Source organism: Osmerus eperlanus, chromosome 20 (assembly GCF_963692335.1).
Source record: "Osmerus eperlanus chromosome 20, fOsmEpe2.1, whole genome shotgun sequence".
NCBI lineage: Eukaryota > Metazoa > Chordata > Actinopteri > Osmeriformes > Osmeridae > Osmerus > Osmerus eperlanus.
The window spans coordinates 12241371-12264460 of NC_085037.1; the positions used below are offsets into that span (position 1 = coordinate 12241371).

The 23090-nt window shown below is 45.2% G+C and overlaps 5 protein-coding genes across 9 annotated transcripts; 2 read left to right on the forward strand and 3 right to left on the reverse strand.

The window, feature by feature from the left end:
* Positions 1-156: 156 nt before the first annotated feature.
* Positions 157-6893, reverse strand: krit1 (KRIT1 ankyrin repeat containing). Of its 2 annotated transcripts, XM_062445888.1 has the most exons (18): positions 6673-6893; positions 6408-6488; positions 5904-6063; positions 5527-5683; positions 5318-5410; positions 5046-5175; positions 4723-4954; positions 4299-4414; positions 3863-4006; positions 3488-3644; positions 2945-3052; positions 2537-2693; positions 2104-2255; positions 1672-1838; positions 1428-1515; positions 1080-1286; positions 672-788; positions 157-496 (listed from the first exon to the last, which is right to left on the reverse strand). In XM_062445888.1, exons 3-18 carry the CDS (start codon positions 6003-6005, stop codon positions 407-409), a joined length of 2217 nt encoding a protein of 738 aa, XP_062301872.1. In that variant the 5' UTR covers positions 6006-6063; positions 6408-6488; positions 6673-6893; the 3' UTR covers positions 157-406. The 2 variants fall into 2 exon arrangements, with proteins under 2 accessions (XP_062301872.1, XP_062301873.1); XM_062445889.1 differs by lacking the exon at positions 6408-6488.
* A 2001-nt stretch (positions 6894-8894) lies between these two features.
* Positions 8895-11017, reverse strand: LOC134006807 (protein rapunzel-like). Its single transcript, XM_062445852.1, has 2 exons — positions 10893-11017; positions 8895-10006 (listed from the first exon to the last, which is right to left on the reverse strand). Exon 2 carries the CDS (start codon positions 9946-9948, stop codon positions 9223-9225), a length of 726 nt encoding a protein of 241 aa, XP_062301836.1. The 5' UTR covers positions 9949-10006; positions 10893-11017; the 3' UTR covers positions 8895-9222.
* Positions 11018-12100: 1083 nt separating this feature from the next.
* si:dkey-266f7.9 (uncharacterized protein LOC100006223 homolog) lies at positions 12101-14476 on the forward strand. Of its 2 annotated transcripts, none has more exons than XM_062487111.1 (4): positions 12101-12222; positions 12823-12919; positions 13137-13707; positions 14083-14476. In XM_062487111.1, the coding sequence occupies exons 2-4, from the start codon at positions 12852-12854 to the stop codon at positions 14347-14349; spliced, it is 906 nt and encodes a 301-aa protein (XP_062343095.1). In that variant the 5' UTR covers positions 12101-12222; positions 12823-12851; the 3' UTR covers positions 14350-14476. The 2 variants fall into 2 exon arrangements, with proteins under 2 accessions (XP_062343095.1, XP_062343096.1); XM_062487112.1 differs by having other exon boundaries at positions 12118-12222; positions 12794-12919.
* Positions 14477-14774: 298 nt separating this feature from the next.
* On the forward strand, positions 14775-17609 carry mrpl9 (mitochondrial ribosomal protein L9). 3 transcript variants are annotated; one of them, XM_062446242.1, is made up of 9 exons: positions 14776-15101; positions 15386-15545; positions 15650-15774; positions 15857-15910; positions 16014-16112; positions 16493-16576; positions 16826-17143; positions 17213-17224; positions 17276-17609. In XM_062446242.1, the coding sequence occupies exons 1-9, from the start codon at positions 15012-15014 to the stop codon at positions 17405-17407; spliced, it is 1074 nt and encodes a 357-aa protein (XP_062302226.1). In that variant the 5' UTR covers positions 14776-15011; the 3' UTR covers positions 17408-17609. The 3 variants fall into 3 exon arrangements, with proteins under 3 accessions (XP_062302224.1, XP_062302225.1, XP_062302226.1); XM_062446240.1 differs by having other exon boundaries at positions 14775-15101; positions 17189-17609; XM_062446241.1 differs by having other exon boundaries at positions 14775-15101; positions 17213-17609.
* Positions 17610-18471: 862 nt separating this feature from the next.
* Positions 18472-22777, reverse strand: prcc (proline rich mitotic checkpoint control factor). Its single transcript, XM_062446239.1, has 7 exons — positions 21928-22777; positions 21690-21737; positions 21032-21550; positions 20654-20746; positions 20168-20314; positions 19341-19406; positions 18472-19110 (listed from the first exon to the last, which is right to left on the reverse strand). The coding sequence occupies exons 1-7, from the start codon at positions 22237-22239 to the stop codon at positions 19024-19026; spliced, it is 1272 nt and encodes a 423-aa protein (XP_062302223.1). The 5' UTR covers positions 22240-22777; the 3' UTR covers positions 18472-19023.
* Positions 22778-23090: the final 313 nt, after the last annotated feature.

Sequence of the window (23090 nt, forward strand, 5' to 3'; positions counted from 1 at the left end):
TGGCTACATCCGCACAATTAGGATTTGAGTATGTCTACCATCGCTTCATGCGAGTTTCTGAATTCATTTTGTGTGGCCACAGCGCTCTCATGTGGATTAATTTATCTTTCCACATGTCCATCTGTACACAACATGATTCAGCAAGTAATAATTCAGTCACATTATATAAATTGTTTTAATAAAATGAACCGTTAAATAAAAATATTTACAATCCTGAAAAAATAACAGTAAGCAATATTAATTTGTAAAATAAACAGTCATGTGAATATTGAATACACAATGTGATGAGAAAAAATCAAAATTTTCTCGTGAAAACACTCCTTCAAGGCAATGATTTGATACAAAACAGCAAAACAAACAACAAAGAAAAGTACAAGTTGTGAAAGGATAAATGTCTCATATGGATTCAACCATATGCATACTTGTCTGATAAGCTTTTGTCATTTGGAGTAATTTGTCCACTCAACTTCATTAGCAGTTTCACAATAAGGCCAGCCTGTTTCAAAACAAGAAAAAAAACATTTACATGAACAACATGAACATTTCCAACATAAAATCCTCAGTTCTCTAAACCTTAAAACATGAGCATGTTACATAATTATCCTTCTATTCTAAAACAGTTACATCACAACTCCACCATTAAGGGAGACATTGAATGTAATTGAATTTACCTGTTTGGTGTGCACAATGAAGTTCATCTTGTTTTCCAGACTGTGTATCTGGAAGTACTGGTCAGCAGGACCAAGCTGCCACATGAAGGAGCCATACTCCATGCTGATGAGAAGCACCTGCAAACACACAGAAAAGACTTGGGAGACAGTGGAGTGAACAATAGCTTTGAAGAATACAAAAAAAAACTGTAGATGGAAGAAACACATTCTCCTCCTCCATCAAACCTGCGCAATCAGATCAGGGGTTTCTCTAGGGTATATTTTTCAAAAGGAACCAGTAAACTCAAAAGATACAATTAATTTGAAAGAAAATGAGAGAGAGGGTAAAGTTGTGGCAGATGTGGATGGATGATAGTTGAAGCATTCTTTAAAAAACAAACAAAAAAACTGTCAAAGTACACCAGCTACCTTGGTCTCCATGTTCAGGAGATGCAGGCCCTTGGTGTTGACCCCCACAAAGACACGGATGACCTTGTGGTTGCTGGAGCTGGCCTTGGTGAACACCTGGCCGGTGAAGAATGCGGCACCGTAGGTGGGGATGTCCCAGCAGTTCTGCAGGAAGAGCCTCTGGAGGTGGTGCATCTCCTTACTCACACCCTCACTGGTGCTCAGGCTCTGGGTGGAGGAAGTTCAGAGGAGAGGGTATAAATCGAGAAGACATGGGTGGAGAAGTGGAAAGACAAAGTGGTGATGTCATGTTCACACATATATGCCTGCACCTGAGGGAAAATACAGATGAAGTTAAATCCAACCTACTTTGTATTCATGAAGAATCCTGTTCGTCCAATGATGCGCCTTGCTTTTCATTTTGGATATGGGTACGATCGATTTGAGGTTTTCCTCACTGTTGAACACAAAACATTAAGCCTAAGCCCAGGCCATCACCAGTGTTGGGAATGCAATCACGGTGAGCGCAATATGTGTCTGATAGTAGTTTGTGTGTGAGAGAGATTGTGTGAGAGACAGAGACAGAGAGAGAGAGAGAGTTGTCTCGTCGTACTTGAGGAAGCCCTGCTTGTGCTTCTTGCTCTCGTAGTTGCCGTAGATGATCTGCAGCAGCAGACTGGCCAGGGTGATGAGCTTGCTGTCTGGCGAGGGGAAGAACCCCTTGAGGAGACAGTGACGCGCCTCATCAAACAGGATCAGGATGGAGAGGGGGTCCTCCACCTGCCGGGGAGAGAGAGCTCAGGGTTTTAACTGACAGGCTTTAATCTACAGAGCGGTGTCAGCCTCCAGACACATCTTGGAGGATTGTGGTCTACATTTACATTTAGCAGACGCTCTTATCCAGAGCGACTCTCAGTAAGTACAGGGACATTCCCCCGAGACAAGTAGGGTGAAGTGCCAAGGACACAACATCCTTTTGCACGAACCAGCAACATTCTGATTACAAGCCCGATTCCCTAACCGCTCAGCCACCTGACTCCCTAACCTTTTTCTCTTCGTCCAGGGGCACCCGGACGTCCCTGCGCAGGAAGAGCTGGGGGTTCTCCCTCTGGGGGTCCAGCACCGTGAGGTCCGTCACGATCTCCGCCCAGATGCGCAGGTGCTGCAGGGGCTTGTGGTAGGGTTTCAGCTGCAAGTCTGAGGACAGGAGAAATCATCAACCAGAGCAAGAATGCAAATTCGCAAGGCAGGACGAGGTACGAGACCATATATTTACATTTGAGGTATTTACCATACAGCCTGATGTAAAGCAACTTTTCCAATGAGTTACAAAAGCCAAAGCAATAGAGTTGCATGGAAAATGAATGAATCCACACAAAGCTGCATCATTGAGCCTTGCTGTTTACGATTCAGAGCAGAACAGAAGTTGTGAGACCCAGACACGGAGCGGCCATTTTGGATCAGGTCAAGTGACTCACTGAGGTTCTCGGAGCAGATCCAGATGGTGAAGTACTGCTGTGTCTCCTGGGAGAGTCGCATGCCCTCCATGATCTGCTGTACGGACGTGTTGTTGCCGTGTTTGAGCTCCACCGAGCGGTACGAACCATCCATGCGGTAGATACGCACCTTCTCGTACTGGGGAGGGAAGCAACACACACACACACACGTTTGATTAGGAAATAACTTGTGTATTGTAGGCGCTTCAGACTGTTAAACTTTCTAAGCATCTCTCGTGGCATATGCAAATAGCTGGGTGAACAAAAGCTGGTCACACAAGCGAACACACACATCTGATCCCACATACACACCTGCTCACACACACATCTGGTCACACATAGTACATTGCTGAACACACACACAGCTGGTCACAAAGCCACGGCACTTACAGGTTTGTTGTTGGCCTGCTGTAGTAGCTTGGCCGTCTCCTCCCACTCGTTCTGCTTGTTCTCCTCGCACACCTGCAGGGGGGACCGCTTCTGCTGGTCCTCCACGTGCTGAGGGAGAACACAGGCCACGGCGTTCGGACGCCAGCGCAGAACATTAGCGCTCGTTCTAAGCGTTCTCGTTCTAAGCGTTCTCGTTCTAAGCGTTCTCGTTCTAAGCGTTCTCGTTCTAAGCGTTCTCGTTCTAAGCGTTCTCGTTCTAAGCGTTCTCAGGTCAGTGTCGGTAGGTGTATACGCAGTGGAGTCCTACCCTGTATAGTATAGTTTCAGTCTGAAAAGCGCCTATTTTATTATTACAGTTGCCCGTGTTGCCATTTCAGAATGCAGCGCTTCACTATACAGGACTAAGTAGGCTGTTAACCAGCAAAACGTTGAACTAAAACTAGTAGGACATGAGAGGAGGTCAACAGCAACAACACACTGCAGATCCAGGTTCAAATCCCGCCCTCTGTACCGTACAGCAGCAGCCCCAGCGTGTGATCTCACCCGGTCGATCTCGGGGTGCTGCAGCAGGAGCTGAACGATCTCCGAGTGCCCCCCGCGAGCAGCGAAGTGCAGCGGGGAGCTGAGCTGACCGTTCAGCAGGTTGGGATTACAGTTTCCCTTGTCCAGCAACAGTTTGGTAGCATCCACTTTACCGTGCCTGCGGTCAAAACAAACATATTTTTGATGGGCTATACCATAAACACAACAGCTCACACTCAACTGGTATAAACTAAAGGTATTAATACACTAATAAATAAGTGTTAATTTCCGTAGTTAACATCACCGCTACGCAGAAGCTAACACCCAAGTTAACCCCATAGCCCACACCATAGGTAACCCCATTCTATGGGTCATCATAGCTAACGGCTAACTGACCAGCAGGCGTAGTGGATGGGGGCCCAGTGATCGCTGTCCAGTTGTTTGACAGAGAAGCCGCTGTCCAGCAGCTTGGAGAGCAGCTCCGTGTCGCCCTCACAAGCACTCCGGTGCAGCGGGAAGTCATCCACCCACTGGCGCTCCCTGTGTGGGACGAGAGATCAGAATCACACAGAGATCCAGCAGGTTGCACTCGGTTATCTGATGCTGCTGCCGTTGCACTGTCCCATCATCAGAACCTTTTGTTCGTTTCGGATTTTAAAAATCTGCTATGTGAATAAAATGTATGACGTCAATTGTAGAAGATATTCATGAAACTGGAAATCACAGCTGGCTGTTGTCCTACTGTCTGTTACAGATATGGTGTGTAACCTAGTAACCGGTGTGTAACCTAGTAACCGGTGTGTCAGGTTCATAGTATGTTCAGCCGGCTCACTTGTCCTCAGTCATGGTGTTGGTCGCATGTTGCCACTTCTCCCTCTTGGGGATCTGGATTTTAGAGTAGTCGGGAGCTCCAAGTCCAAAGTAAGGATTTATGATGACTTTATCCACCTAGAGACCGGAGACAAAATGGACAAGACGACAGGAAGTAGGGTATTAATCCGACAATGTGGGACTGGAGCACAAATCGGTGTGATGGTCACTCTCTGGGAGCATTTACATTTAGTCATTTAGCAGACGCTCTTATCCAGACTCCCTAGGGTTTCTACTGTGACTGAGTCAGAAGGATTTTGAGATAGCATCTTGTTTACTATTAAGTCGTTTACTATTAATTCGCCAGATAAACCAAGTCTAAATAGATTTAAAATCTACAACATTATCACACCGTTTATCACACCGTGTAGCTAGGAGCCTCTCACCCTGTTGGTGTACTGCAGGTCGGAACCGTACAGCGGGTTCTGGATGCACATGTCGGCCTTCTCCAGGGACATCATCTTGCTCTTTACCTCCAGGGCGGTGTAGCCCATGTGTGGGCTGCTGCCCTCGCTGAAGTAGGCCGGGTTGCTGATGCTGGTCCTGACCCGGTCCACCGGGGCGGGCCGGAACAACGCCGGGATGGCGTGGGGCACGGTGTGCTGCTCCGCCAGCCATCTAGAGGTCAGAGGTCAAAGGTCACCGACACGGCGAGTCATGAGCTTCACGTGTCGTTGGGGTTACGATGTGGCCTTTCCAAGGTGCTTACTTGTCCAAGGCTAGAAGCATCTTGGAGGTGGTGGGGGAGAAGTGAGTGCTGGTATCGCTGCACACTCGCATCATATCCTGAAGGCAGTAGAAACTGGGGCTTCCAGGGCTGTAGACAGTCTTGCTGTTGTCTGTTTAAAAAGGCAGGTTAAAAAAAGGGTTATAATTTTACAATTAAGTTCTTTTGAAGTTTAAATAAATATCCAAAACGTTTATAAATGACTGAAAATATTGTTTTTTTTTATAGATTTTTTTTTCTGAGTCAAATCTGACCTTTGACATTGATTGGCACAATAAAGAGGGAGACCTCCTTTCCTTCATTCTCTCCGTCCAGGGGGAACGTCTTCATGTGCACCACACGCTTCCCTGCAGGGGCGACAGTATAACAGCCACCTTCTCAGCCTCATACAGTTCTTATTAAGTTGACAGTACACTTCTCCTTCAGGACCAGAGGGTGAATGTGGTAAGGGCACATTAGTTACCTATGAAACCCTGGTTGTTAGATATGGGCTTGGTTGTTTCATCAACGTAATCCAGAATCGACCTGGCTGTGTCTCCATCTGCTTGGATTTTGGTCCCCAGTAGAACTTTTTTCTTTTTTTTCTCTTTTCCTTCCAAAGGAACTTCTATCAATAAGATCTAAGGCAGGAACACAAACAGGGTAGCAAAAGAAACCGAATAACATATTAATTCATATTGGAACGATTAGAGCATCACATTTCACCTTTTTCAAGGGTGCTACAAAAGCAGGTGGCTACTTTTGTTGATGTAAATAAACCTGACCACACCACGTGAAACATAACTGTGATATTTTTTATAATACAATGTAATATCAAACAAACGTTGTTTAATTCCTCACCTCATATGCTTTAGGACGGTACTCTCTGGAACTAAGACTAACCAGGTTCTTAGGACGGATGACAGCCACGAACACATCTTCCAGGTTGCCTTGGTTACCCATTGTGTCGAGTTTCCCTCTCAGTCATACACTCTGGACCAGCTGTGGGACACCATCACGGCTGGAAAACAATTTAAATGCAGCGAACAATGTGATTAGGAAGGGTGCAGGTGTTAATTCGACAGGAATCTAAACTTGGCTTCCTTTGGTGCTTTCAACTCCCTCCTCCACGTTGGAGTCAATCCTGTGTAGGCTATTTCATAAGTGCGTGCTGGAAGTTTAGTGTAAGGGGTCCCATTATCACTAACTTACACTACACATTAAAGAAATCTTACTGTCATGACAAATACAGTTCTTACCATTTGGAACAATTTAACGGTAAAAAAAATAAAAATGTTTTTACACTGTCAAGTTTCGACAAGGTTTACAATGTTTGGATACAGTTACAATTACTTCACAGGCTACCTTGTTTTCATAGAGTATCTCAAGTCCGTTGCAAGTTACGCCCCGGAAACCACCAACCCTCCTGTCTTCCTCTGCAGACAGCTGCAGATATAGCCAAACAGTTTGTGAATGTGAAAAGTTTAATAACCGACTCAAGCTAAACATTTAGATTGATAGATAAGTATATTAAACTTTTTGGAGGGGTAAGATACTAAGTAAGTGGGCGCTGCCAACCTGAGTTGACATGCGCTGGGTTCACATGATTTAATAATCGCTTTGAACTTACCGGAAATAAGACCTTCTTACAAACTTTCGGAAGGTAACGTTGTGGTTAGCTTCATTTTTTCGAGTTGGTTGCTGTATCAGCAAACCTGGTTAATACTTCCAAAATAATACTGGTTTTCCTGATGGGCAAAACATCGGGTTGCCGACAACAGCACACCGACACGGACAAGAGTCACATTACGTTCAGCTGCCTAGTTCTGACTTCGCGGTTCTCTCTGGTGGTGTGGTGGACTCAGTGCACTTACGGGCTATTTTTCTGCGTGATAATAAAGGACAACCTCTAGCATAAAATCTGATGAGATGGGAATATTTTATCAGTAAAGCAATTTAAGAATGGTCTATGATCCTATATGATCCCAACAGGTTTAATGCTTCCCAAATCTGATCGTTTTCATTTTAAGCCAGTAAGGAATAGTTTATTGGTTACGGCTTGCACAATTTCTGCACTAGGGTTTTAGGGGACAACATAAGACATTGATACCTAGAATAAATCGACGTGTTATCTTCGAAGTGGTGTTATACCACGGACAACATAGTTTACCTGTATAAATATTCACATAATTAAATTGAAATGTTCTAGAAAGTTCCAGATAACGAGTGTTTAGCCTACATAGGTTAAATGTAATTTGTATTTCAGAAACATGGACCTGTCACGAACAGCGTGATTGAGAATCGAACCTTGTCCTTCACCACAGGTCTCATGTCGTTTACCTAGTGTGACGTTGAAAGTAATTGATTTGATAATGAATACATAGTCTAACCCAACAATTCCGAACCTGTTCCACTTTGCGGTCCACTTGCAGAGCTCAAATATTTTTGCGGCCCCCCAACACATCCGTTTATCATGCTTAACAACACCAAGGAAGCCAAACAGTTCGCTTTTTTGTTTTTGTTTGGAGAGATCAAAGAAACCACAGTAAGCCATTGTCACTGCAGCCCCTGTATTGCTTTATAAATGGCCAGACTGTAATCTACAGGGGGGAACCACTTTCCTCAGGCCCCCAGGGAAATCTGTTCCCCCTGTGTTCTCACTGTAAAAGACTGATGTATAGATGAAACTTGTCATACATAATGATCACAGTAACATACATCACCAGCATCACTGTATTGCTTTATAAATGGCCAGACTGTAATCTACAGGGGGGGACCACTTTCCTCAGGCCCCCAGGGAAATCTGTTCCCCCTGTGTTCTCACTGTAAAAGACTGATGTATAGATGAAACTTGTCATACATAATGATCACAGTAACATACATCACCAGCATCACTGTATTGCTTTATAAATGGCCAGACATGTATATATATAAAGGCCAGACTGTAATATACAGACATGTATATATATACAAACATGAAATATGAACAACTTAAACTTAGACATATTAATCAAACAAACCTTGTTCCCTCATCAACCAGTTGCTAACTATGCTTATATATATTGTACTGCTAGTTAATTATCTTTATCTTATCTCTGTATTTACTAAACTTTGAGCTACACATGAGTGCGCTATCCTTACAAACTTGTTCTTCTTCTTCTGCAGGTACGTCGATCACAGCACCTAACAGTAGCTTGTTGCACAATCATTTCAAAATAAAAGTAAATACCATATAAAACAGGAAAACTGGAAACAAAGCACATAAAACATTTGCAACAGTAGAAAATGGTTGTGAAGTCATTTACAGGGGGGGGGGGACCACTTTCCTCAGGCCTCCAGGGAAATGTGTTCCCCCTGTGTTCTCAGTGTAAGAGACTGGTGTATAGATGAAACGTATTACACATTATGATCACTGTAAAATAATGAATGAAAGATGAGTATCCTAAAATTATAACACCGACTTGCCTACTTATCGCTTATAGCATTGTGTTTGCGAGAACTATCGTAACTGCTAGCTACCGGAAGTTGTTCACCTGGCTTGCGCAATATGCGGAAGAAATGCGTGCATTGTGGGCAAATGCAAGTTAATGCAGAAATGTCAGTTGGGCAACCGTCAACATGCCAAGTGTAACTATTGGCATTTCGGTCATTATGAATTAAAGGCAAAATGCAGTTTTAACATGTGTACGAATTTTAATAATAATTTACCAACAGTATATATCAATATTTTGATATTTTTTCATTTTCATTGGTTTGGCGGCCCACCTGCATTACACTTGCGGACCACTAGTGGGCCGTGGCCCACAGGTTGGGAATCGCACCTCTTTATTAAAGACAGTGTAGGCTACAAACATTGACATATTCAGTTTTTATTCGTAGACAGCATATAAGGCAGTTGTGTACATTAACATACGTTTTTGTTCCAAGACATTGCTTAACATAACAGAATAAACCAAAAGATTGATGGCAAAAGATCACACAAAAAGATACAAATATTGCCTTCAACAAATGTTTTCAGGTCTTATACTCATATTTGATTAGAATTAGATAAATATGATTGCATTTATTAACTTGGTCCACTAGAAAGAGTTTGGAACCAGAGAGTGGTGTAGACCTCTTCTTTCCAATGTAGACTGAGGATATGGTGGTGGACAACCACCAGATCCTCATCTCCTGGCCTTTAACCCGACCCTGACCCCGATCCTGACGTCCCATTCAAGCCTTGACTCTCCTGGCTGCATCGGCTCAGAACATCCTGCATCTTCTCCTGGATGTCTTCCACACGCTTCGCCCACTTTTCCCTGACCTCATCCTCGTCGTCCTCGGTAACGGCCGTGTAGCCCATGAGGGCGATCAGACCCATGTGGAACAGGTGGCCCAGGTGAGAGCACCTGCTCTCCATCACCTCGCGGTTGCCCCCGCAGTGCTCCAGGTACACGCTCAGCAGGGGCCTCCCGAAGAGGGACCCCATTCCCATGACGCCGCGATAGTACACATCCAGGCTCATGTCACTCTTGTCCCTCTCGTAGACCTTCTCGAATTGCGCCATGTGGCGCTCGGCGTTCTCCGGATCCTTCTTCACTAGCGCCACCATGCTGGAGAAGGCCGCGTACTGGTGCTTGATGTACTCCTCGTACTTCCCGAAGGTCTCGTTGACCTCGTCGATGCGGATCTGACGCAGGCACTGCTGGTTCTTCTTGGAGATGCTCTCCAGTTTGCTGTGGACCTGCTGGAAGTCCTTGTCCAGGGCGTGGACCTCCTCGCCCTCCAGGCCCTTGCGAGCTACCCCGACCAGAGCCGTCACGATGCCGAAGAGAGGGTCGATGGAGGAGGCGAAGTTGGACACCTTCTCCACACAGCCGAGCACCTTCACTGCCGTCTTTTTGATCTGCTGGGCGTCCGCCATCGATGCAGCTCTAAGGTTGAGTAGCTGTCACTCTCTCACAGGAAAACGGAGGGGGGAGCTGGATTAGGAATTGGAAGGATGTACAAATTAGTGACATATTATTCTGATTATCTACATGATTGTGTAAGTTAAAAATCAGATTTTTTTTGTGGAACATGCACCAATTTTTGGGTAATTCTGTGACCCTACTGCTGACCACTGTCTGAGATTTTCTGCAAAGTTCTTTTATATAAAGTTTGGGTCCCAAAGCAAATGCCTGTAAAATATATTTTTTCAGTTCCTATTTTAGTTTTTTTTGTTTTTTTACATTTTCACACTCACAAATGCCTGATCTGGGAAGCCTTATTTGGCCATTAATATCTTATAAACTATTAGGCTATTGCTAACCTCAACAAACTTTGTAGTTCCTTAACAGACTTATATGCGTTCTCACATAAACCTTATGTGAACTTTAAGTAGGCTGATGATTCCGTTTCATTTAATGAGTTAATACTTAACGTCAAAGTTACTCATACAACTGAACCACTGTTTTAGATTTACAGAGTCTGCTTCTACAAACCTATTGGAAAATACCATTTACTCTCATTTAATTTGTTCCCTTTAGTCATCCGTCTCAAGGCTGCAATGCAGGGGAAAACACTCTGGAAGAGTGGGTGTGTCTCGTGGACGTTTAAAATAATTACTGGTATTTTTTTTAAACATTTCCTACACAATATGTGTTTGGCCCTCAAATCCCAAACATTAACCGCTCCCATTATTTAATTGAATTAGCATTTCCGCTAATATTTACACTTTCGTTTTCGTATGCCTGCATTCAATTCCTGAAAACCAAAACATAGTCTTCTGTCTAAAATAAAAAAGGACCACTCGAGTCTACTTTCAGATAAAATATCAAGACCTTTACTAAACATTCTAATGCGCCTGGTCTATATTGGTCAGCTTACCTGCGATAACGCTATCGTTGTCCTTGTGTCAATAGCGGTCAGTATTTTATTTCCACCATTTTCGTCTGCTTTCAGACAAGTCCCGCCTTCTGTGCTACAGAAGAACATAGGAACGTGGAAGTATGGTTTAGCCCGTCCTGATTGGGTGGAATTGCGGTTACCCTGCCTCTGCGTAAGCAAAGCAGAGCGGGACAAGGCGAGGATAACCTTTCTAAGTTTCTATTATGTTATGGGATACCATGTAAACTACACAGCCACACCTTTCCTAAGAGTTGGTGTTCACCTGAACTTGAAAGGAGAAGAAAGAAAAGAAACCAACTGCCACTCTCATGAATAGAGCCAAATAGGCACAAAGGTTAAAAAGAGATCTCACAAAAAACACATTTGCACCAGTAACTTTCTGAAATCAGCAACCAGTGCTTATTAGATCAAATCAAAAAATAAATCAGTATTTGTTTTCAACTTACACTTTACATATTCATTTATTTTGTATTTTTTTATTTTAAAAAAATATATAAAAAACAAGACAAAAACAACAAAAATTGTGCGCGTAGTCAGCTCTAGTCAGTTTGGTAATTCTGCTGTAGGCCTGCTTTGTATAGGCCTATGCGCTATTTGTGTGCTACTTTGGATAAATGCGTCTGCTGAATGATTCAAATGCCACATGTAATTTGTGGTTAACGCCATGTGAGTAACTGAACATATGTTTTGATCTTCATTGACTCATTGAGAAAATATGTTTTAGTCATGTTGACTGAAACGTTAATCAACAGTCTTGAAGTGTTAGTCCTGAACATCATAAACCAACCTTTTCTGGCAATATAGGAACAGTATCTTTGTCAATATATGGATCACTTAATATGTATGTTATCCCCCAGACATTCCACTTAACTATTATACAAAGATTAATGACCAACATGTAACCTCAGTGTATTCATTTCAAAACAGTTTGTTATGAAAATAACACTGAATTTATTTGTAGTGTGTGTATTTGTGAGTGTGCATACGTGCAGTGTGGGTATGTGTGTGTGTGAGAGAGAGAGAGTGGTGAAAGCATGTTTGTTGTTGTGCTTGTGCGCCGACTGAAACAGTGGCGTGACAGTTCATGCGCCTCCTCGCTCCCCCCCCCCACCCCACCCCTCTCACGCTCTGACGCTGAACCCCCCGGCTTTCCACCAGATCTGCAGCATCAACATGCCCCCTTTTCACCCGAGGTTAACTCGCTGGCTCACTCAGTCAGGCTCTGTCCTCTCTCTCCTCCTCTCCCTCCTCTCTCTCCCCCTTTGTCAGCAGGGCAGTTAGGCTGAAGACTCCCATCTTTTGACATCAGGTAACTTCATCGTGAGTTTTTACTCCTGTGTAATGCCGAGGTTGCTCATTCCTGATTTGGTTCTCATTGGGATTAGAAATGTTAAGCCGGCTATGGAAATTCCTCGCAGGGGTGAATTGAGTTCGCACCCAGCTCACCCAAAGCATGAATGTTGACCTATATGCTCCCAATGTTTTTTTTATTTGGTGACATTGTTTTCTGAGGCTAGAGGAGTATTTTAATTTGTGAAAGTGCAGGTTAACTCTACACTTGGGGTATTTCAGATAATATAGACAGGAAATATAGAGGAAAACAGTACTGAACAGTACACAGCACTTACTGTATGTAATGATTGACTGTCAACAATATTATCTATGTTTTCCAGAGTCCATCTCCAGGTGGGAAAACTACTCTAGCTTTCCCTTGTACAAATTTACATGCTATCCCCAGGCCTCCCTCTAGATAACACTTCCTTTGAAAGCGGAGCAACAGCTGCAACACACTTTCATCTTCCCTCGGTGCATTTACAGTTTCTGCCAACGTGGTTGTCTGTATAGTCTACGTGTACTAACCCTTTAACCCTGTTGTTCAGTCTCTGTTCTTGTCACATTCTACATATAGATCCTGTTCTCATTACCGAGGAATCAGACATGGCGAGTCTCAAACGAGCCTCCTTGCAAATTGGGAAGATGTTCATGGAACTCATCGTCTTAGCTGGGTAAGTTCTTTAAAGGGAGTCCAATAAATCAAGTCAGGCAACAGAAAATTGGAGGAAGGGACCAGTTTGAGGGAATTAGGTTGTGAAACATTAACCCCACTGTTTTATTGCATATATAAATACATAGGCCTCATCCCACTTGGCACGCTCACCCATCCGGGGCGATCCAGCCACACTTTTTATGCCTGTAACTTATCGTCATTCCACCCAATCGCAGAGTCATTAGCACCACTGGCAGCACCATTCAGAGGCCTGATTACGACGACACGGCCAACCCAGAGTTCCTCAACCCTTCCTGGATGGGGGGCATCCCAGACAGCCGCTCGCTGTCTGAAGTCACCCTCCCTGGGACCCACAACACCATGGCGCTGTACGGCGGGGCCCTGGCGGAGTGCGAGTCCTGGAGCCTGGCCTCCCAGCTCCGGGCCGGCATCCGCTTCCTGGACATCCGCGTCCGCAACATCCGGGGGAACCTGACCCTCCACCACGGCGTCTCCTACCAGCGGGCGCACTTCGGCCACGTGCTGGAGGACGTGGCCCAGTTCCTGGCCGAGTACCCCAGCGAGATGGTGCTCATGCGGCTGAAGGAGGAGTTCAGCGAGACCTACGATATCTACGGTCCGGTTGTGAGCTACATCCACCGCTACGCCCACTGGGACCTGCTGTGGCACAGCCGGCTCGTGCCCACGGTGGGGGAGGCCAGGGGGAAGCTCATCGTCCTGCAGGACTTCGCCGGACCAGACCTGGGAATGCGCTACGGGTCCCTGAACATCGCGGACGATTGGAAGGTAAAGACAGTTAAATTCAGTTCAACTGAGGTTAATACGATTCAGTTCAATTCAGTTCAACTGAGGTTAATACGATTCAGTTCAATTCAGTTCAACTGAGGTTAATACGATTCAGTTCAATTCAGTTCATCTGAGGTTAATACGATTCAGTTCAATTCAGTTCAACTGAGGTTAATACGATTCAGTTCAATTCAGTTCAACTGAGGTTAATACGATTCAGTTCAATTCAGTTCAACTGAGGTTAATACGATTCAGTTCAATTCATTCAGTTCAAGATAGTCCCAATGGCAATTCAAGAAACTATTTCACAGTTGGTGACCACTCACCACATAAGTTGAATTGTGAATTTGATTCTCACTGCTTGTTTTCCCTCAGGTGCCCACCCTCCTGCACGTGAACGAGAAGTGGCAGAGCGTTCAGGAACACCTGGACATGGCCATCGTGGGAAACAAGGCCGAGATATTCCTCACCTACGGCAGTGGAGCCGGGGTCTTCGCTTACCCCAACGCCGTCGCCCAGCGTATCAACGCCCGTATCTACGACTACCTGACTGCTCGCATGGGGCAGAACTTACGTTTTGGAATCATCACCACAGACTTCCCTGGTGCCCTCCTTCTTCAAATTATCATTGACTTCAACTGAGAGAGGCCTCAGTGGTGTCGAACCGCTGACACTGATTAAATTGATGATCCTCAATGGTATAGATTTGATCTTGCCCATTAAATAAACAAACAAACCTTAAGGGAGTTTATTAGTTCCTTTTCACCTTGATTTTATGTGTGTATGTATGAGTGGACTGATATTTCTTTAACATCTATGGTATTTCTGTTCTTTATACAATGGCACAGTGAATTTGTTAGACACATTACTAAATTATAATAAATAACTAACATGTATAGCCTAGTACGGTTTCCTGGATGGATGCAAGATTTAAGTGTTTTTTCCTAGCGTAAATAACGTTATGCTAGTCACAACATAGTTACACACGCACATCCTCTAAAGATATATGTGGTGAGGCTTTACAATAAACACCTTTTGGGGTCCTATCCCCCCCACAGGAGTCGCGCAAGTAACTACGTCATATGAATACAGCTTTCCCTAGATTGCTACTTGTGGTCCTGGGTGATAAGCTTAGGTAGCTACCTTTCAAGATGTTAATAATGTAAGGACCATAACATAATTTACAGTAGCAGTGTCACGCCGGTTAGATGCACAATCAAACCGGGCATACATACCGTAGTGCGTTTGTATAACAGAAACGTCTTCAGTAAGAAGTGTATGCTAGCTAGCATATTAACCTAGCCATGTGGAGTACCAGCCGACGTGCCCTTCAGGGTTTGGTGCGGGATTTATCACATTCCCATGTTCAATGTTTTTCACAAACGGCATGCAAGGTAAGCTTTAAAAGTAAATCGGATGGCAACATTTGTCAGTTAAAACGTCTGATTTAAAACCCGGTAGGAAAATAAGTGACAGCCAGGTGACACAGGAGAGCAATATGGACCACACTTAATTGAGTAGACGGTTATTTTTGTATGTTAAATCTAAAGGTTATCAATGTATATTCCAACTTAACTCATACGGGTATAAAACTTTTAGTTAGTTAGCCATAACCAGTTAACGATACGGTGCTATACTAGTGCTAGCTAACGCTGCATCTCTCGTCTCGCCCTTGCAGAATACAGTTGTGGTTGAACGTTGGTGGCAGGTTCCGCTGTCCAAAGAGGGTCGTCCGCCCAGGCTACACCCGCGGCGACATCGTGTTTACAAAGTAGTGGAGGACACCAAACATGCGCCTAAAGAGAAGATGGAGCTCATTCTTACACAGACTGTTAAAAGTACGTTAGTTTGGTTAAACCTGTGTTTCTCATGAAGAATCCCACTTTCTTTCAAAGATTAGTTGTCATAATGCACGCTCTTATTTTCTTCGTTCGCTTTTTAGAGCTCGGTGGTCGAGGAGACACGGTGATCGTAAAGAAATCTTTAGGGCGCAACAAGCTTTTGGCTGAAGGCCTGGCAGTGTACCCATCACCAGAAAACAAAGATATGTTTTCTGAGGAATTGAGAGTGAGTGTACAACTCAAATGCTTAACAGTTGCAAATTGCCTTTTGTTTAAAGAAGCATTTATCAAATAATTTTCTATTACAGCTTTTACGGGAGGGGAAAGTGGAGGACAGAATTCAAACACGCACAGGGCAAATGGTTAGTAAAGATTGTTATGTCTGTATCTTAAATGTTGCTGCAGATTTCAGTCACAGCAGGCTAGCAGGTCTACCTTACGAAACATTGCCTCCTATGTCTGCAGACTGTGGAATTCCTGAAGAACATGGAGTTGAAAATCACAAAGCAAATGTCTCTTGATTATGTGATCACCTCAGAGATCGTCCGCAGGCAATTTCTTAAGGTAGGACTGGTTTGAAAATGTGTAACTCACTGGATCAAAGATTAGCCATGATTAGTGTTAGTCTTTAACCCTTGTTATCTTCGGGTCGTTCTGACCCATCAGTCATTGTGACCCACCGTCGTATTGCGACAACTTTACCGCATACAAAAAAAAAGTGAAGCATTTTCTTTTAACCGTTGGGCTGTCTCAGACCCCCCACATTGCGAAGGTTAAAAGAAAATTATTTTTATTTGGTTTTGTATTGGGTAAAATTGGGTAAACACAACGATGGTTCGTTATGAACCTTTGGGTCATGTGACCCGAAGGCAGCACGAGGGTTAACAGCTAAATCTGTGATGTCAAATGATTAGTGTTGACGTTCTCTCCCCCCCCCCCCCCAGCGAGGTATAGTCGTGCCTCCTCATGCTCTGAGACTCCCAGACGAGCCCATCAAAGACCTGGGAGATTACTGGTGCGAGGTCACGGTAAGATCAGATCATTAAACTAATTCTACTACATTTTCGACCCTGTGTTGTCAGTGGCATTCCACAATTATTTTCTGAATGCAATTCCTGTTATTCCAATTATTCCATAGACAATATTTTGACGCAGAATCGAACAACCCAAAGAGGTGTCTTGTTGGACAGAATGGACAATACCAGTGCCTAGAAAGGGGCCCCTCCAGCAGTTGTTCGTTTGCCGTGAAACTCATTGGAGTGTTCTTGTTTTGACAGGTCAACGGGATAAACACTGTGCGGATTCCCATGTCTGTGGTGCCCTTTCAAGGCAGCCCCAGGGGGCTTAAACTTCTGATAAAGCAGCAGGAAGACGAACCAGAGGCAGGTGTTGTGGCTGCTTCGGAGGCAGGTGTGGCAGCGGTTTCAGAGGCAGGTGTTGCAGCTGCTCCAGAGGCAGGTGTTTCAGAGGCGGTTTCAGAAACTTTTGCAGGTTTAGTTCCAGAGGCATCAGCATCGGCACCAGAGACAGCAGTAGCACCAGTAGAGGCAGCTCCTACTGTTCCAGAGGCAGTTCCTCCTGCTCTAGAAGCAGCGGCATCAGCTCCAGAGGCAGCAGCTCCAGAGGCAGCAGCATCAGCAGCTCCAGAGGCAGCAGCATCAGCAGCTCCAGAGGCAGCAGCAGCTCCAGAGGCAGCAGCAGCTCCAGAGGCAGCAGCAGCTCCAGAGGCAGCAGCAGCTCCAGAGGCAGCAGCATCAATGGAGGCAGCTCCTGCTGCTCCCAAGCCTTCAGCCACCACGTCAGAAACAGCAGCAGGTCCCGACGCAAACAAGGAAGTCAAAGACAAACCAGACAAGTAGGCCTGTCTACTGCCTGTCCATCAAAGACTGCTGAAACTAGCAACACGTTACTGTCTACAGAGCTGTGTTCCTCCACACAGAAATGGGTTTGCTGTACATCATAATAAATAGCACATGTGAATCTATTCTTATTACAATATAGGTTTGTATTTATTTTCATTTCAAACTGTCAAACAAAGAAATAAACCCATTTCTACAGGTTTAGTCTGTGTAGCACTGAAGTAAATACAAAAGAGTTTTTAATGATTACAGAGCAGAAATTAACTTTTTATTTCAATTTAAACATCACACCCACGTAACAAATACACAGTGTAGGGTAAAACTAAATAGTAGTTTACTTGCCAGTCTAATAACGCTGCAAATTCTTACATATCTAAAACACTTATCGACTTAGTAAATGTTTTATGTCGAAAGACCTCGAGTAGGTTTCTCTGCTTAAGTTTTCCTGGAAACCAGATAAGGAAGGATGTCTAAGAAGCTGCTGTCAGTGACACCATGATCCTAAGACTTTGTTGTCTGCTGGCTTTAATTGCATCCACTTAAGGAACCTATCTTTGAAACACAAAAATATTTTTATAGGGCCTCAACCATTTTAAGGATTGGATAGGTGCCATTTTGAAGTCATGTTTCACATATCTGTATACTGGTTGGAAGCCAACTGACTTCCTACTAAGATGAGATTCTGTCTGTGACAGGACAAGGACACACAAATTATGTCCACTTGTTTACAAAACAGCAGACTACAACTAATTCAGATCCAAATATAATACGTTGCTCAGAAGCTATTTGGAAAGTCTCAACCAGAGGATGGTGAATGTACAATACACCCTGGAAATCCAAATTCCTTTTTCTGAGCCAGGGTATCCATGCCCAGAGAGACAAAGGCAGTGTTCTTCCAGATCACACACCTTATTCACAGTTTCATTGAACCTCAACCTCAATCAGTCAGGAGGGAAATTCCTGGCTTTGTATAGATATCATCGCCCACTCTCTTCTCTAGAAATATTACTCGATTTGTGAGATTACTTGAATTCAAGTCTGTGAGATGTCGATTGTTTTTTAAAAAGCTGAACCATTATCAAAGAGGTACTGGATATCACTACAAAAAAAAAGGTTGCACAAATGTTATTTTTTATTTAAATGTTCACTACTTTTAGTTGGAAATTCCAAGTCTTCTCCAGCACCAAGTGAGATATGCTGGGTATTTATATATTCCTCACCTGGTCAAACCACAGACAAGGGAAGGGAAGAGCATCGAACTATGATTTCCAAAGAAAAGCCAATTTAGTGATAAACTGTGAGCAGCTCGTTCACAGTGTAAACTCTGCATTCCCTACAGGACCCACACGATACAAAAACAGTCCACCAAAACTAGTATAAATCAACAATGTTGGAAGTAACACAAATCTGAGGTCAACCAATACGGGGGGAAGAGGAGGGAAGTATTATGTTGAGGCTATCCAGGGAAGGTATGGAGTGGGCAGGACAGGGATCCTGTGTCGCCAGGGTACGGTCGCCAGGTTACAGTACTTCCTCAAAGATGAGGGACTCTTGCTTTGGATTGAGCTATCCTAATCATGGATGGGAGGATTATGCATGCCAGTAGGAGTTCTGGGTTAGAAGCCGTATTTAGCCTGTGTTTGCCGACGGGTCAGCTTGTTTTCTGCCCAGTTGTTCTTCAGTTCCAGTTCCCGTTCCTTAGCCTGCGGAAACAGGACATGATAGTCTGAAATTAGCTTCAGGGAAGCATCACATCTGGAACTACAATGTGTTCTTCAACACCGTCAAAGCATCGCTCGTTTGGTTTGACATGCAGCCATGTGCAAAATAAGATGGTTGCTACAAAATGAAACGCCAAGTAAAACCTAAACACTGTTCTGGGTGTGGAGTGTTTTGTAACAGTTTGAAGTGTAGATGGGAGTGTGTCACCCACCTGATGGATCAGGTATGTGATCTGGTGCTTGCGGCGTTGCTGTCCTGTGGGCTGGTCTCCTTTTTTCTGTCAACACAAGTGGAGGTGCATTTACATTTAGTCATTTAGCAGACGCTCTTATCCAGAGCGACTTACAGTAAGTACAAAGACATTCCACCTGAGGCAAGTAGGGTGCCTTGCCCAAGGACACAACGTAATTTGGCACGGCCAGGAATCGAACTGGCAACCTTCAGATTACTAGCCCGCTTCCCTAACCGCTCAGCCACCTGACTCCCTGGTGGTAGGTAAAAGGTCAGAGATCAGGTACTTGATCTTTTGCACTTAGCAGACACAGACAGGGATTTGGTTTTAGAAATGCAGTATGATAACCCTGTCCTTGTTTCTGCAGTAATTCAGGCACCTCGGCCTCCACAGCGCAGCCAGGATGAGGATGAATCAGGGTTAGTAGGTGTGGAACAAGATGACAACACCCACCCTTCCTAGCGGTCATGCTAATCTCTTTAATCTCTCCCCCCGAGCCTGTCTCTCTCCCTCCGAGCCTGTCTCTCTCCCCCCCAAGCCTGTCTCTCTCCCTCCAAGCCTGTCTCTCTCCCCCCGAGCCTGTCTCTCTCCCTCCGAGCCTGTCTCCCCCCCCCCCCCGAGCCTGTCTCTCTCCCCCCGAGCCTGTCTCTCTCCCCCCGAGCCTGTCTCTCTCCCCCCGAGCCTGTCTCTCTCCCCCCGAGCCTGTCTCTCTCCCTCCGAGCCTGTCTCCCCCCCCCCCCCGAGCCTGTCTCTCTCCCCCAGAGCCTGTCTCCCCCCCCCCCGAGCCTGTCTCCCCCCCTCCTCACCTTGCTGAAAGACTTGCGCTCCTGCTTCTCCTCAGTGATGCTCTTCGCCATCCACTGCTGGTTGCCACTCAGCTGGTCGTCTCCTTTGATCTCCAGGAACTTCACCTCCTCCTTCCCCCTGTTCCTCTTCCCCTGCAGCCTCCGGAACTAGGGACAACAGCAACACATCAGTCTCTGGTGCTAACCAGCTATGGGCCAGTTCAATACTGGCCAAACAAACACCAACAGCCATACAATTGTTGTGTTGGATTGGTATGATATACCTGTTGGTGTTTGTTGAGGCAGTGAAAATGACAGTTATCTTTCCAAAAACTCTCAACCCAACAGCCAACAGTAGAATGTTTGGTGTTTGTTGGACGTTGTCGGGGCTGTGAACTGGCCTTGACTAACACAACCAAACACAGAGTGGATGTAGTTTGCATGGCCGTGTGTACATGAAGCGGCATGTGTGGTGCTGTGTTGGGAGAGTGAACGATCGAGGCTTACCGCTTCATCATCGAAGAGGCCGGAGGAGCCAGGCTCGTCTGCCTCAGCCAATGAGGGATCAGGGTTCTGGTAGTACGCCTCATTGTAGTAACCCTGCCCGGTAACAGGACATTATGAGTATACTGCTCTATTGCTGCATTTTAACCACTAGAGCAGTGGTTCTCAATCCTGGTCCTCGGGCCCCACTGCCCTGCATGTTTTAGATGTTTCCCTGCTTCAAAACACCTGATTCAAATGAATGAGTCGCTCTCAGGCTTCTGTTGAGCTTGATAATGACCCATTGATTTGAATCAAGATTGAGAACCACTGCACTAGAGCATGTTTCTGCACAGAAGAACTCTAAACCCAGACATCAGTAACCTCCTGTTCTCCCGTTACCTGTGGGACGGTCTCCGGCGCAGGTTCCACAGAGGGCTCCAGGTACTGAGGATGTAGCGGCGCATGCTGCTGACCCACCCACACGCTCCCAGACGCCTCCTCGCCGCCCAGCCCAAACTCCAGAGGAGCGTCGGACTGGAAGGATCCGGTCTCCACCGCCACCGGATTAGGTAGCAGAGCCGAAGGGGCTCCGGGTTCTGGGTCCAGGCTGGGATCCACGGCGGGGAGAGGCAGTGAGCTGTCCCCCAGAGAGAAGTAGTTCTCTGGGGAGAGTTCCTCGTCGCTTTCCTGGTCGTCCGCGGCCATCTGCCTGGCTAGCTGCAGGGCGGCAGACTTGGCTGCGGCCTTGATGGCTGAAGGGGAGGCGCTGGAGCTGGAGAGGCCCGTGACGGAGGGCTTGGTGGGCTTGGAGGCCTTAGGGTCGGGGCGCTTGGTGAGGGTGTGTGGCACCAGGGACCTGCCGGTCTCCTTTATGGTCATGTTTCTAGGTTGCGGTAAGAGAGAGGAGAGGCCTGACCCCTTAACCAGGAAGGCAGAAAGAAGTGGAATGGGGGGGGGGGGGGGGGGGGGGTAGATTAATAGGTTAGACAGTTCAGTCTAAGGTTGACTAGGTTTAGGCATTGAGAAGATTGTAAAATGTAAACAAGACATTTCTTACCTGGGGCACCACTCTCTTCCTGGCTGGTTCGTCTTCATCTGAATCTGACTGTAAACATTTACATTACATTTATGCATTTAGCAGACGCTTTTATCCAAAGCGACTTCCAAGAGAGTGCTTTACAAAAGAGCATAGGAGCATAAGAGTAAACAATAACATCGTCACGAAATTGAGTCGTCTCATTTTGAAAATACTTTTCATTCATGGAGATAAACTTCAAAATAACGGGTCAACTTACATCTTTATTAAGTTGTGGTATGGTGATTTTCACAGGCTCTGTTCGCTTCTTCGGTTTCGTTAAGTCAAAAAGCAGCCCGCCTTTCAGTGTTTGAGACCGGGCCGGTGTGTTCTCGGCAGCATCGTCGTTGGACAATGTGCTCCTTATCGCAGAGTAGTGTGTTGATGCATCTCTGTTTGGTGGTCCAGATATAGACTTTTTGGGAGAGGGGAGTAGGGCAAAAAGACCTGCAGACTTGCTCCCAGATGTGAGCGAGCTTGACGTTTCCTCTGAATCGCTGTCATCACTGCTCCCGTAAGCTACCAAAGACATTGTTGTTGTTTCTGTACGAACTCGTTGGGGGCATAGAATGCTAAGTACAAAGTAGCTACCTCGCTACACACTTCCAAAGAAAAGGCCTTTTTCTTGTCGTGTGACTGGCGTATTACACAGATGCAAACTGCTGAAACGCAGAATGCGCTCGCTTTCTTTTGGATAATATTTGCTTGAGGAAAAACAATAACAAACTACACGTGGCTTTCCAAAGGCGAAGACAGCAATCACTTGCTTTCAAACAAAATACAGTACGGCCATAATTCCAAACTGTGACCGGGGACTCACTGCTTGATCAGTGCGTCAAAGGCCGCTGAGGGTGGATTAACAGTCTTTTCGTGCGCAGTTTAAGACAATTCCGTGCGACTTGTATTACCGCATGATCTGGAGATGATTTGCGCAACAACACTGGTTCCCACGCTAAAGGAACCTTAGAAACGTGAAATGTATATCAAATTGTATTTGAAAATGATAGCATGTTCATTTCTGCTGCAGCTGCCATTGATGATGCGCTCAAAACAGAACTGTTCGAGTAGCTACTTTTTGCGCAGCTTCGGCGCAAGTGTTCCTGCGCATCCCACATTCTACTGGATTTGTTTGATAAAAACCGACGTTGGCAATACATTTCTATTTGGTAATATGCTTAGAGTAAGAACATGTATAGCCTTTTACGATACATTTATTTTAGCATTTTTAATGGGGTGTGCTGTCTTTGGTAAGGAAAAACCTACATTCTCTGTCATATATTTGTTCCCACTAGTTAAGGTCAACCCATCTCAACAACACTGCAGGTTGACAGAGTAAAATTACATTTAGTTTGTTTTATAATATAGCCAGCCTATAATTGGTGT

Excerpts from the sequence above, each read along its gene's own strand:
- krit1 (XM_062445889.1), bottom strand. The coding sequence starts at position 6,005 with ATGGGTAACCAAGGCAACCTGGAAGATGTGTTCGTGGCTGTCATCCGT. Across the intron at positions 1,839-2,103 it reads CCCTGGACGAAGAGAAAAAG|GTGGAGGACCCCCTCTCCAT; the intron begins GTTAGGGAGTCA and ends TCTCCCCGGCAG. Across the intron at positions 789-1,079 it reads TCCTGAACATGGAGACCAAG|GTGCTTCTCATCAGCATGGA; the intron begins GTAGCTGGTGTA and ends GTGTGTTTGCAG.
- LOC134006807 (XM_062445852.1), bottom strand. The coding sequence starts at position 9,948 with ATGGCGGACGCCCAGCAGATCAAAAAGACGGCAGTGAAGGTGCTCGGC.
- si:dkey-266f7.9 (XM_062487111.1), top strand. The coding sequence starts at position 12,852 with ATGGCGAGTCTCAAACGAGCCTCCTTGCAAATTGGGAAGATGTTCATG. Across the intron at positions 12,920-13,136 it reads GAACTCATCGTCTTAGCTGG|AGTCATTAGCACCACTGGCA; the intron begins GTAAGTTCTTTA and ends ACCCAATCGCAG. Across the intron at positions 13,708-14,082 it reads ACATCGCGGACGATTGGAAG|GTGCCCACCCTCCTGCACGT; the intron begins GTAAAGACAGTT and ends GTTTTCCCTCAG.
- mrpl9 (XM_062446240.1), top strand. The coding sequence starts at position 15,012 with ATGTGGAGTACCAGCCGACGTGCCCTTCAGGGTTTGGTGCGGGATTTA. Across the intron at positions 16,113-16,492 it reads TCCGCAGGCAATTTCTTAAG|CGAGGTATAGTCGTGCCTCC; the intron begins GTAGGACTGGTT and ends CCCCCCCCCCAG. Across the intron at positions 16,577-16,825 it reads ATTACTGGTGCGAGGTCACG|GTCAACGGGATAAACACTGT; the intron begins GTAAGATCAGAT and ends TTGTTTTGACAG.
- prcc (XM_062446239.1), bottom strand. The coding sequence starts at position 22,239 with ATGTCTTTGGTAGCTTACGGGAGCAGTGATGACAGCGATTCAGAGGAA. Across the intron at positions 20,315-20,653 it reads GCCTCTTCGATGATGAAGCG|TTCCGGAGGCTGCAGGGGAA; the intron begins GTAAGCCTCGAT and ends TGTTGTCCCTAG. Across the intron at positions 19,111-19,340 it reads TCACATACCTGATCCATCAG|GCTAAGGAACGGGAACTGGA; the intron begins GTGGGTGACACA and ends CTGTTTCCGCAG.